The following is a 13,942-nucleotide window of genomic DNA, read 5'->3' as shown; positions in this document are numbered from 1 at the left end:
GGAGGGGAGAATGTCTGATTGAAGGCTGAAAGGAAGACTAACAGCTTTAACTACCTTTGTTAAACGGTGCGTGTTGATGAGAAGGGAGAAGTGATTGTGAAACTATAAAACACTGCATTGAGACATTAGTAAAACGGTGCGTTGCAAGAAGACTTTAGGAAGGGGTGACTGAAAGCAAAGCGACGTCATGTTCATTTGCATTTAGTTTGTTAGTTGATTTTCTGTTAGGATCAGAAGTGTAGTATAAAAAGGTTGTTCTGATTACTGAAAGAGGATTTGAATTCTTGTAATTGTTACAGAGAGAACTTGTGGAGCTTAGGAATTGCTCGAAAATCTCTGCCAAGGAATTATAGTAGTTTCTTGGTTGTTCTTGTGTTTACTTCTTGATTTGTGCGATTGTGAAGTGTATTGCATTCTGTTGCTCTATTTCCAGTTGCTTACAACAGAGTTCTTCTTTTGGAGATATCTTGAGCAGGAAGAACGTAACACAAATATGAGCAATTTATAAAGATCTGACTTTAAATTTACAATACCAAATCCATGGGACAACAGGATGTAGGTTTATAAAGTCTCGTAAAGTAATCAAATCTTCTGAGTCAAAGATATTAATAGGCAAATTCACTTCTATAATTGGAATGAAGCGAAGCTATGGATTGGAGGATTGTGACTGCTCGAGCTCTGCACTCAACATATGATGGAGAAGAGCATCAATCCTCTGGCTTCGTGATTTTGTGCTGCACCAAGCCAAAAAAATGAGGCCAGGCTACTGTTAACATCCAAAATGAAACTAGACACGAGCTTTGAATAAATAGTTAGCATACATACCCAACAGTTCGTCGACGGTCCTTTTCTCCATCCGCATCCTAGATTGAGGAAGTAAAAAATTATTAAGATTTAAACAAGAATTTTGGTAGAACATCAATTTATATGTGCGCGTGTATATTAGACATGACTGGAATGGCAAAAAAAAAAAAACTACCGCACAACAGACATGGGTAGAAGCAACAAAAGCTATCGTTATATCTCAATAAGACCCTGCTCTATTTGAACAGTGGTTCAAGACCCAGGCCACTGTTAACAGAAAGTGTCTGATATCAAATACTTTATCAAAAATAATTGAAAAAATCTAGATATCAAATAGCTTTCAGAACCCAGCAGCACGGTCCTCGAAGAATCTTTTCATATCATAATTAAATATGAGGGAGACTCATCATGATCACTTTTTCACATATGGATCTGGCAGTGTAATTTTCCATTGCAACGAAAACATCAGAAAAGCTACCAACCTTGTCCTCTTCTTCCCTTTTTCCTGATAACTCGATATCCATTTCAGCAAAGAATGCCTCTAAGACAAAAGCTACAATCTGAAATTATATGGAAAACAGATATTCAAGTTAAATTTTACCCATAGAGCGCAATAAGTTTTACATTTCCAATAAAGAGGACAACCACAGCAGTGAAGGCAGAAGAGTTCATAATCTAGACTCCTAATACAGAGACCCTTAAAATATTAAAATTTATTCTCAATGACCCTGAAGACAATCGCGTGTAAAATCTGGAGAACAGAAGCAAGGATCCTGGCCTAATCAATCAAACAGAAACTAGTTGTATGGGTTATCGGTTATGGGTTGACACCGATGTCAAGTTATTTTCAACTACTTGTACAGGTTCTCAGTTATGTGAAATCAGGCAAACAAAAATGTAGACATTTCAACTTCCTGGTTTTTAGTGCAGACAATGTGTTTCTGCAGTGTATATTTCAAGATTCAAGTTTCTCTATCCCCCAAAATTCCTAAACGGCAGGCATTATGCTGTTGCAACAAATAGATAACCAGCCATTAAGTTTTAGCTCAAATGACATCTTCGCCCCCTATATGACTTCAAATTGGTTGCATTCATGAGTAACAGCCCGCTAAATCCCACAATTGCATCACAGAAGTATGGTAGAAGTGAAATAATAATGATGCATTGACTGCCAAGTACCACGTTGGTTCCTTACAGGCATAATTGAGCTATATAATGATTATAAGAGTTTGAATTGTAACATTGACCTAGTCCCACTGGAGTATAAGCCCAAACGTGACTTGACCATTTTGTCTCGTTACAAATGGTAGCCAGCACTGACCTAATAACACTATGTACTGCTAAGGCACTTAGTGTGACATGGGTTATGATGAGGATATCAGAGATTTTAGTGGGGGAGTTTCTAAAGCCCCACTAAGTCCCATATTGGATGGGAGAAGTATGGCAAGCGATAAAGGTGCATTAAGTGCCAAATCACACATATTGATTATCTTACTAGGTGAACTGGACTTTATGATGATTACAATGAATGCTAATTGTAGCATTGATTAGTCTTTTTGGAGTATAAGCCCAAATGTGATTTGGACCTTCATTGGTAATCACATTATGAGTTGCAAATATAAGAAAACATACAAATAACAAAATTAAGAAAAAAAAATGGAACATCGTAGTGGTAATGAATACAACTCACCAAATTCAAGAGCAGTAACACAGTTATTAAGTAGAAGCTGACAAAATAAGTAAGGGTCCATGCAGTTCCCGTTAAATCCTTGTAGCTCTGTAATAGTGAAGCTAAAATCAATTAATGACTTGAAAGTACAGGCTACAATTACGTATCAACTTTGCTAATCAAGCCATAAAATTAATAGCACACTAGCATTGATGAACTACTGAAAACAACTTAAGAATGCACAGCATCTTATATATTCTGAATATCAGCTGTATGCAAAAAGTTCACTAACAGTTTTAACTGTACAGATTTCTCTAGAGAAGCCTGATTAAGGCAATCCTTTTTGCTAAGAAAGTAACTTCAATGAATCAAAAGGGATTCTAGCTTGGTATTGGGCCTGGCAAAATGATCTAAATCCTGCCAAGTGAATCAAATATATATAAAGGACAGGGAATTTGAGTCAGGCTCAACGCTTTCCTATTATGCTTGGTGTACATGTTGTAGATGTGCCAATAAAGGGTTGACTTGGTATCAAACACAAAACCGCAACTTGTATGAACCAATTGTCCAAGTGACAATGCATTTAAGTTCCCAAGAGATCAGGTCCCATATACTATTATTCCTGGCATACAGAACTATATTATACATTAGGTGGGGCCTACATGATGTTGTGAAAAAAACGATGACAATGAATTGAAATAACACCGAACGAGAAAAACAATCACACACGCAATCACACACGACACAAGATGTACGTGGTTCGGCAAATTGCCTACGTCCACGGGAGCTGCAGAGGATTTTATTATTAAGGAATCACACTACAAGATGGGTCACAACACTGTTCGTCCACAGTGTTTTTCGTGTCTACAGTGTACAAACTTAAGAGGCAAAAAATCATATATATAGTTCAAACGGCGGAATCCCTAAATCGCATGTTCGCTCGAGCGGCGTGTCGAGCGCGCGTCAAGCGAACTTCCCTTCCGCATCCCGCTCGAGCTCACTGTCGAGCTGACGTCGAGCGTTCGACTCTGCCTGATTTCGCTCGAGCGGCCAATGCCTCCGCTCAAGCGAACTCCTCCTGCTCGAGCTCACTGTTGAGCTGACATCGAGCGTTCGACTCTGCCTGACTTCGCTCGAGCGGCCAATGCCTCCGTTCGAGCGGTGTGGACCAGACTCCACAGTACTCAACACATGATTCCCCTGGTCCTGATTGGGATCAGCATGCTGCATGAATGGTGTAGATCCATGCATGCATGGCAGATGATATAGTCATAGTTTTCAGACTGCCTACTCATATTTGGGCGAGGTTGTTTAGAGTTGCCAACCTATTAGCAGCTCGCTCACAAGAAGCCACCCAACACTTCCATCACTACCAGTGTAGAATAAAAAAACCCAAATGCTCATAATCACATGTGAAAATATATAAGACAAAAAGGTAGTTGTTAAAAAGTGCCCTGCTAGCATTTCGTGGGAACATACATCATAAGTTATCTACACTTGGAATACCATTTATCATGTAGAAAAATAGGATGCACAGCATAATATTCAAAATTTATAATTAATAGCATGGCAGTCATACCTGCATCCATGCTTGCCAATTTCCCATGACTAGTAGATTGAAAAGTGTCACCATCCCATTCGGATAGTCGTTGAAATTGAAAAGTAAATAGCTGATTTTGTCAAGAATACTGATCGAAGAAATGGCATTCACTTTTGCAGTAGAAACTTTGCAGGAGCAGTAAACATCTCAGAAGATGATTGAAAATTGATATCTAAAAGAATTTTCCTACATTTAGCCTTTTTGTCAATATCATACAGAGATATCACAGTTTGTACGCTGAATGGACTAAATCAAAGCCAAGGAAAGTCTTCAGTAAATCAAGGATACTCATTATCATAAAGATCTGTTGCTTCCAAACTAGTATTTCCAGCATTGACAATCCCACCAAATATCTAAAATCAGACGTGACGAATGTTGTAACAATAACATAAAATAGGAAACGTTTCAGTTCTACACATGGATATAACAATCAGCTGTCTGAAAGATATGTCATGCTGAGTAACAAATAATTACAACTGTCAACGAGCAAGATGTATATGACATGGAACCTTTAAGACAAGGACAATCAATTATCAATATGGACAGCCACCACATTGAGTATTTAACTTTAAACTGCAAAATAAATAACTAAATGCAGATTTGGGACAGTAAAACTTGAGTCTTTTCAAATATACCAATGAAAAAAAGGTCAGTACGTGTTAGACAAGTTTCTTATACTCCCATAGGGGAGCACAAATTAATAAAAAAAGTAAAATAGTAAAAAAATCATCATTCAACAATTTCTTTTATATTTTCCAAAGGGAAGCTCAACTTAACGAAGAAAGAAAGATGGCCAAAAATATATATTTAGCCAAACAGGTGAGAAACATTTACCTGTACGCCAAGACAGCAATATATACATAGGACACAAAATACGGTCCCAAGGTATGGCATCAAACTTGGTATAAGGGTTAGGAAAGTGGCAATGAAGGCACGGTAACGCTGAACATACATCAGCAACCTTATCAACCTTAACATTCTTGCAAGAAGAAGGTAGCGGATCCTGTTGACATTAAAGCAGAATAATTAATTGAAGACATGTATTCACAAGTGAGCAAGTACTTAAAAAGCCATGACAACTGTAGAATTATAGGGAGATTTAATTTGATGATCTGTCAGCAATGTTAGGGGCTAAGATTGAGGAGATCTACAGCTAACAGATCATGTTTTCTTATCCCATGATTTTAGGAGATTTAATTTGATGATTTGTCAGCAATGTTAGGGGCTAAGATTGAGGAGATCTACAGCTAACAGATCATGTTTTCTTATTCCATGATTTTAGGAGATTTAATTTGATGATCTGTCAGCAATGTTAGGTGCTAAGATTCAGGAGATCTACAGCTAACAGATCATGCTTTCTTATCCCAAGATTTTAGGGGATTTGGTAGTCTGTTACCAAATCCGTAGATATGAGTTTCCATTTTTATAGCTTTCTGTTTTAGGTAGTTTTGATTCTTTCCTAAGTAAGTTGTAAATATCCCTAAAATAGATGAGTATTATCATCTATATATATATAGAGGGGAATGTAATCATTTTTGATATATTGGAATATTGAGTTTTTCCTTCCAATTTCGATATGGTATCAGAGCATTCTCTGAACCCTAATTCCCTCATATGACCAAATACGGGAAACGTGATTCAACTACTACCGTTTTCCAAATCACCTCCAATCAGGAAGCAATGGCTTCCAGAAATAGTAGTGCAGCTAGTAACCTCACGCCCATTACAGGACACAAACTGAATGGGAACAACTATCTTCAATAGTCCCATTCCATAATGATGTTCATATGCGGAAAGGGCAAAGACGATTATCTCAATGGAGTTGCTGTCAAACCGAACAAGACGGATGAAAAGTTCAAAGTCTGGAATGCTGAAAATAATATGGTCATGTCATGGCTCATTAATTCCATGACAAATGACATTGGAGAAAATTTTCTTCTCTATGGAACAGCCAAGGAGATTTGGGACGCTGCCAAGGAAACATATTCTAACAATGAGAATACGTCGGAGTTGTTCGAGGTGGAGAGTGTTCTCCATGACTTCCGCCAAGGAGAGTTAACGGTGACTCAGTACTTCAACACACTCATTCGCTATTGGCAGCAGCTGGACTTGTTCGAGGAGCACAATTGGAGCTGTCCGGATGATGGAATCAGGTATAGACAGATTATTGAACGGAAAAGAATATACAAATTTCTGATTGGATTAAATAAGAATCTCGATGAAGTACGAGGAAGAATCTTAGGATCCAAACCACTACTAAATATCTGGGAAGCATTTTCAGAAGTTTGGAGAGAGGAAAGTCGAAAGAAGATCATGATGGGCTCTCAAGATTCTGTGACAAATCCTGAGAGCTCAGCCCTTACAGTTAGAGGAAATCCATCCAACAACAATGATCACAGACCAAAGAAAGGGCGACCATGGTGTGATCATTGCCGACGTCCTGGTCACACCAAGGACACGTGCTGGAAGATTCACGGCAAACCTGTAGATTGGAAGCCTTCCCGGTTTGTCTATGACAAAGAAGGACGGGGCAACCTCGTCTCCATGGATGAAAAACCATCACCCGAACCCACTCCCTTCAGCAAGGAACAAATGGAAGTCTTACAGAAATTGTTCAGCCAATCCTTGCCTGCACCTGCCCCCACTGTGGTTGGTACTGGTTCCTTGGCACAAAAAGGTAATTTTTTGAGTGCTCTAAATGTTAAAAAGGAGAAGCTAAGTCCATGGATTATAGATTCAGGAGCATCTGATCATATGACTGGAGATGAGAAGCTTTTTTCCACTTACAATCCATGCTATAAAAATTTAACTGTGAGAATAGCCGATGGTTCACTCTCAAAGGTGGCTGGTACAGGTTCTGTTAGAGTTTCTAAGAACATCACTCTTGATTCAATTCTCCTTGTGCCAAAATTAAATTGCAATTTATTGTCCATTAGTAAACTCACTCGGGATCTCAATTGTGTTACTAAATTTGGCTCCAATCTGTGTGAATTTCAGGTCTTGGACTCGGGGAAGATGATTGGCAGTGCTAAGATGTGTTCGGGGCTCTATCTTCTAGAGGTTAATGATCCTCCTCAAGGAACAACTTACCAATCTGCTTGTTCAGTGTCCAGTAGTCCTATTTCTTTGTCTGTGAGTCAGTCTACTAATGATAGTGCAATTATGTTGTGGCACTATAGGTTAGGTCATCCAAATTTCTTGTATCTTGAGAAGTTGTTTCCTTCATTATTCCATAATAAAAATCCAAATGAGTTTCAATGTGAGGTTTGCCAATTTTCTAAACATATTCGTAATTCTTATCCTAACTGATCCTACAAAGCATCTCAACCTTTTTCCATGATTCATAGTGATGTATGGGGTCCTTCTAGGATCAAAAATGTTACTGGTTCTCGCTGGTTCATTTCATTTATTGATGATCACACTAGACTCACATGGGTATTCCTCATGAAAGAAAAATCAGAGACAAACCAGATTTTCAAAACCTTCAACACCATGATCCAAACACAATTCCAAGCAAAAATCCAAATTCTGAAAACTGACAATGCCAAAGAGTATTTCAACTCCATTCTTAATGATTATCTCTTGAGTCATGGTATAGTTCACCAAAGTTCCTGTGTCAACACTCCCCAGCAAAATGGTATTGCCGAAAGAAAAAACCAGCATCTTCTTGATGTTGCTCGCTCCTTAATGTTCTCTACCCATGTACCAAAATTTTTCTGGGGTGAAGCCATCCTCACTGCTGCATATCTCATAAATAGGATGCCATCTCGTATTCTGAACTTCCAGACTCCCTGTCAAATTCTTCTTGAGTTCTTTCCCAATACTCGTCTCATCTCCACCATCCCATTCAAAGTTTTCGGGTGCTCAACTTTTGTCCATGTCCATCAACAACACAGGGACAAACTTGATCCTAGAGCTCTTAAATGTATTTTCCTTGGGTACTCTCCAACTCAAAAAGGATATAAGTGCTACTCACCGGTCACTAAACAGTTCTATCACTCCATGGATGTCACATTCTTTGAGCAACAACCTTATTTCCCCAAATCTGATATTCAGGGGGAGACTAATTTTATCCAAGAATACCAGCTTTGGGATATTGAAGAATCACCTCATTTCTCTCCTAATTCTGACCAAACCTGCCCATCACTAAATCATGAATCCATTCCTCCTCAAAATCTCTTCCTTGAATCTCCTTACTTCCTAGAATCTCCTCCTCAAGATCAAACCAATAATCCACCCCAAAATCTGGACACTATTCAATCAACAAAGAATGATGAGTTGATTACCTACTCAAGGAGGAGAAAGAACCAAAAGGAGATGGAACAAGAAGCATCTCTTGAGCAACCCCAAGAGTCTGACCCAAGTCCTAGATCAAGTGAAGATCCATCAGGTAACTATAATCCTGAAACTAATGATGATAGTGACTTTCCTATTGCTGTGAGAAAAGGTGTAAGATCATGCACAAAACACCCTATATACACATTTGTGTCATATGAAGGACTGTCACCGAAGTTCAAAGCATTTGTTGCCAACCTTGACAACATCCAGGTTCCTAATAATATACAAGAAGCTCTCAGCTCACCTGAGTGGAAATCAGCAGTGTATGAAGAAATTCATGCACTTGAAAAAAAATGGAACTTGGGAAATTTCAGAATTACCAGCTGGAAAACGCCCAGTAGGCTGCAAATGGATCTTCACAGTCAAATATAATGAAGATGGGAGTGTTAATCGATTCAAGGCACGGCTGGTTGCAAAGGGATTCACCCAATCATATGGAATCGACTATGAGGAGACATTTGCCCCTGTAGCCAAGTTAAACACAGTTCGGGTTCTACTATCTTTGGCTGCAAACCTTGATTGGCCTCTCCACCAACTAGATGTCAAGAATGCCTTCCTAAATGGGGACCTAGCTGAAGAAGTTTACATGGAAATTCCTCCAGGATTTGAGACACAAACTACACGCAACAAAGTTTGTAAACTTAGGAGATCTCTATATGGGCTCAAGCAATCTCCAAGAGCCTGGTTTGAAAGATTCACAAAGGTAGTTAAGAAATATGGCTACTCTCAATGTCAGACTGACCATACTCTATTTGTTAAACACTCTCCTGCAGGAAAGCTTGATGTCCTCATTGTATATGTGGATGACATAATTCTAACAGGAGATTATGAAGAGGAAATCAGCACCATCAAAAGTTTTCTAGCTGCAGAATTTGAGATCAAGGACCTTGGGAATCTCAAATACTTCCTAGGCATGGAGATTGCAAGGTCAAGAAAGGGAATCTCTGTCTCACAAAGAAAATATGTCCTAGATCTCTTAAAAGAGACTGGAATGCTCGGGTGTAAGCCAGCAGATACTCCTATGGATCCAACAACCAAACTAGGCACTAAGGAAAATTGTGCACCCGTGGATAAAGGGAGATACCAAAGATTAGTGGGTAAACTAATATACCTATCTCACACACGACCAGATATTGGTTTTTCTGTCAGCATGGTAAGTCAATTCATGAATAATCCAAATGAAGAACACATGGAGGCTGTGTATAGAATCCTGAGATACCTGAAACTAACACCAGGTAAAGGATTATTTTTTGAGAAGAACAAAAGAAAAGATATTGAAGTGTTTAGCAATGCAGATTGGGCAGGATCAGTACAAGACCGAAGATCAACTTCAGGGTACTGCACATATGTGTGGGGTAATTTGGTCACATGGAGAAGTAAGAAGCAATCAGTGGTGTCAAGGAGCAGTGCAGAAGCTGAATTCCGGGCAATGGCACACGGCATTTGTGAGGGAATATGGTTAAGAAGGGTACTAAAGGAATTAAAGATTTCAGATGAAGAACCTATGAAAATGTTCTGTGATAATCAATCAGCAATTAGCATTGCCAAAAATCCAGTACATCATGATAGAACAAAACATGTGGAAATTGATCGACATTTCATAAAGGAGAAGATAGAGGAAGGAATAATCAAGATGTTGTACGTGCCTACATGCCTTCAAACAGCTGACATTCTTACCAAGGCTCTACCAAGAAAGGTGTTTGATGATCTGAGTTCCAAGCTGGGGTTAATAAATATTTACCACCCAGCTTGAGGGGGAGTGTAGAATTATAGGGAGATTTAATTTGATGATCTGTCAGCAATGTTAGGGGCTAAGATTGAGGAGATCTACAACTAACAGATCATGTTTTCTTATCCCATGATTTTAGGAGATTTAATTTGATGATCTGTCAGCAATGTTAGGGGCTAAGATTGAGGAGATCTATAGCTAACAGATCATGTTTTCTTATCCCATGATTTTAGGAGATTTAATTTGATGATCTGTCAGCAATGTTAGGTGCTAAGATTCAGGAGATCTACAGCTAACAGATCATGCTTTCTTATCCCAAGATTTTAGGGGATTTGGTAGTCTGTTACCAAATCTGTAGATATGAGTTTCCATTTTTATAGCTTTCTGTTTTAGGTAGTTTTGATTCTTTCCTAAGTAAGTTGTAAATATCCCTAAAATAGATGAGTATTATCATCTATATATATATAGAGGGGAATGTAATCATTTTTGATATATTGGAATATTGAGTTTTTCCTTCCAATTTCGATAACAATCATAAGAGGAAACTCTAAACTTGTAACTTCACCCTTAGTGCACATCAGAAGAAACCAGCATAAAGATTAACAAAATGAAGATACTGGTATAATTCTTAGGTGAGATTTGGATAGTGAGTTGAGATGAGATGAGTTGAGAGAAAAGTTGAAAGTTAAATAAAATATTGTTATAATATTATTTTTTAATATTATTATTGTTTTGGAATTTGAAAAGTTGAATTGTTTATTGTATTTTATGTGGAAATTTGTGAAAGTTGAAATGATGAGATTAGAGGGTTTGAGAGCCCCTCTCAATCCAAACCGAGCCTAAGCCAAACCGAGCCTAATTGTGCTGTCAAAAGCTTAAGCCAATGTCACGGGCTGGAGTCATGGAAGATGACGGAAGCTGGCAAGGAATGGAGGAGCAGCAGCGTGAAGTATGCAAGGAAGGTGGCAGTTAAGCCTGTTACTTAGTGCAACACCGTTTGAATAAAGAAGATAAATGTGCAAGCGGTGTTGTTTGGATTAAATAGAGCGACATCGTTTTAACATTCTGTGATGTAATAGTTTTAAGTAGAAACATAACGTTTTTTATTTTACTTTCTAAAATTGTACAAAGCCGTTGATGAAGAAGTATATAAATGGAGGGAAAAGGAAGGAATGATTGTCAGTTTTGGTCTGAATCCCTCTTTCTATTGGTTTCTTTCATTTATATAGAATAGAGTTACAACAGAGAGCCGACATTTTCAGCGTGATTTCAGCAGTTGATTGCTGTTGTTTACACTGTACACATTAAGTATCTACACGTTAAGTCAATGGTACAACCACCTATTTCTCTGCTTTACCATCTAGAAACAGAAAGGCCTAAAAGTCAATTTACAGCCAGCTATTTTACACGTTAAGTCAATGCTACAGCCACCTATTTCTCTGCTATACCATCTAGAAATAGAAAAGCCTAAAAGTCAATTTACAGCCACCTATTTCTCTGCTATACCATCTAGAAATAGAAAGGCCTATTATCACTATAACATCCCCCTTCCAATTGATGCTGGTGGATCAAGAAGCATCAATTTGTCAACCAAGAATTGATGCCGGTGTCGAGAAAGAGCTTTAGTGAATATGTCTGCAATTTGGCATTCAGTGGAAATGTGAGGAAGAGTAATCCTATGTTTTTCAAAGGATTCACGAATGGAATGGCAATCAACTTTAATATGTTTCAGACGCTCATGGAAGACAGGATTAGCGACAATCTGAATAGCACTGGTATTATCAGCATGAAGAGGAGTGGGATGCAGTTGAGAAAAACCAAATTCCCCCAATAACCCACGAAGCCATGTGATCTCAGAGCATGCGGAAGACATGGCACGATACTCAGACTCAGTAGAGGACTTGGAAACTCTGTTTTACTTCTTACTCTTCCAAGAAATGAGTGCAGGGCCTAAGAACATGCACCAGCTAGTAACAAAGCGACGAGTATCCGCACATCTGGCCCAATCAGCATTACTATACCCCACCAATTGTAAGGAGGATTCTTTACGAAAGAGCAACCCGCATGTAGTGGTCCCCTTCAAATATTGGATAATGCGACAGACAACAGCTAAATGAAGATGTCGAGGAGCATGTATAAATTGACTGACTTGCTGCACGGCAACCGAATATGTCAGGACAAGTAATCGTTAAATAGTTCAAACTCCCAACAAGCTAATAATACAAAGATGGATCTGATAGAAGCTCCTCTTCTTCCTGACGAAGCTTAAGATTTATCTCCAAGGGAGTAAAAACAGAGTTACCCGATTGGAGACCACCCAATGAAATAACATCCTGCGTCTATTTGTGTTGGTGTAACAACGTACCAATTCGAGTAAGCTGCACCTCAAGTCCAAGAAAGTACTGCAGGGGACCAAGATCTTTCATGTGAAAATAGGCCTTGAGATGCTGTTGTAATTGCTTAATTAACTTAGTATCGGAGCCAGTAATCACAATGTCATCGACATATATGAGAAGCAATACGATTCCTGCAGAAGTCTAGCGAAGAAAAAGAGAGGAATCAAACTGACTCTGAGTAAAATTAAAAGCAAGCAAGTTAGAGCGAAATTTGTCAAACCATGCACGCGCAGCCTGTTTCAGTCCATACAAGGATCGGCGTAGCCGACAAACCTCTGAGGAAAGTGTAGCAAACATGCCGGGAGGTGGGGACATATAGATTTCCTCCTTCAAATACCCATGTAGAAAAACATTCTTTACATCCATCTACAGGAGAGACCACCCTTGCGACGCAGCAAGTGCCAAGATAGTCCGTACAGTAGTCATTTTGGCAACAGGTGCAAATGTCTCTTCATAATCAATACCATACTCCTGTCGGTTCCCAAGAACTACGATATGGGCCTTATATCTGTCCAGTGAGCCATCAACTTGAAACTTGATTGAGTATACCCATTTACAACCAATAGGTTTGACATTAGAGGGACAAATTACAATGTCCCAAGTGTGATTGTCTTGAAGAGCTTGGATTTCCTCTTGCATGGCTTACTGCAAAAATGCTTTTGTGGATATCTGGGTATAAGAGTGAGGAACAGAATAGTGTCGAGAGTGGCAGTAAGCGAGATGTGAGGAAAACCATACCTATCTAGTGGATGTGTAACCCGGGTGGAGTGCCGAGGTATAGGAGCCACAGAATCAGATAACGGATCAGTGTCTAGAAGGGGCGTTGAAGAAGAGTAATAGGAGGATCAGAAATAACCTGAGACTAAAAGAAATATTGATTTTCAAAGAAAATCACATTCCGTGATATTCGAAATGTATTTGCATGAGCATCATAACAAACAAATCCTTTCTGAGTAGGACTATATCCCATAAAGGCACACGTAACAGACTGTGAAGCAAGCTTGTGATGCTCAACAGGTGGCAGATGAACAAAACAAACACACCCAAAGGTATGAAAGGATTGATACTCAGGAGATATGCCAAATAATCGAAAATAAGGATAATCATAATCTAGTGTGGTAGTAGGTAAACGATTGATCAAATAGACAGCAGCAGATAAAGCTTCTACCCAAAACTTAAAAGGTACAGAAGAATCAATCAATAACGTATGGACGACATCTAAGAGATGACGATTCTTATGCTCAGCAACTCCATTTTGTTGATGAGTATAAGGACAAGAACGCTGAGAAATGATCCCCTTTTGCTGAAGAAAAGTTTGGAAAGAATGAGACATGTACTCCCCCCTTGAGTCGGAGCGTAAAGTTTTGATACAAGTACTGAACTGTGTCTCGACAAGCGCAACAAAT

General features: G+C 38.8%; 2 protein-coding genes across 7 annotated transcripts in view; one reads left to right on the top strand and one right to left on the bottom strand.

Moving 5' to 3' along the window:
* Positions 1-483: 483 nt before the first annotated feature.
* Positions 484-13,942, bottom strand: part of LOC122307466 (two pore calcium channel protein 1A-like) — a 66,966-nt gene continuing 53,507 nt past the window's right edge. For 3 of the 6 annotated variants that reach the window (XM_043120364.1, XM_043120361.1, XM_043120360.1), the window contains 7 exons: positions 4,908-5,076; positions 4,362-4,426; positions 4,053-4,143; positions 2,495-2,581; positions 1,287-1,364; positions 826-863; positions 484-734 (listed from right to left, as the gene is read on the bottom strand). In XM_043120364.1, coding sequence (XP_042976298.1) covers positions 647-734; positions 826-863; positions 1,287-1,364; positions 2,495-2,581; positions 4,053-4,143; positions 4,362-4,426; positions 4,908-5,076 — 616 coding nt within the window. In that variant the 3' untranslated portion in view covers positions 484-646. Of the gene's footprint in view, positions 735-825; positions 864-1,286; positions 1,365-2,494; positions 2,582-4,052; positions 4,260-4,361; positions 4,427-4,907; positions 5,077-13,942 lie in introns of those variants that run through there. The other 3 variants (XM_043120363.1, XM_043120365.1, XM_043120366.1) reach the window with 3 other exon arrangements.
* On the top strand, positions 5,789-7,373 carry LOC122307467. The gene is made up of 2 exons (XM_043120367.1): positions 5,789-6,750; positions 7,071-7,373. Exons 1-2 carry the CDS (start codon positions 5,850-5,852, stop codon positions 7,103-7,105), a joined length of 936 nt encoding a protein of 311 aa, XP_042976301.1. The 5' UTR covers positions 5,789-5,849; the 3' UTR covers positions 7,106-7,373.

Source organism: Carya illinoinensis, chromosome 4 (genome assembly GCF_018687715.1).
Source record: "Carya illinoinensis cultivar Pawnee chromosome 4, C.illinoinensisPawnee_v1, whole genome shotgun sequence".
In the NCBI taxonomy this organism is placed as follows: domain Eukaryota; kingdom Viridiplantae; phylum Streptophyta; class Magnoliopsida; order Fagales; family Juglandaceae; genus Carya; species Carya illinoinensis.
This window is presented reverse-complemented; position numbering and strand designations above follow the sequence as displayed.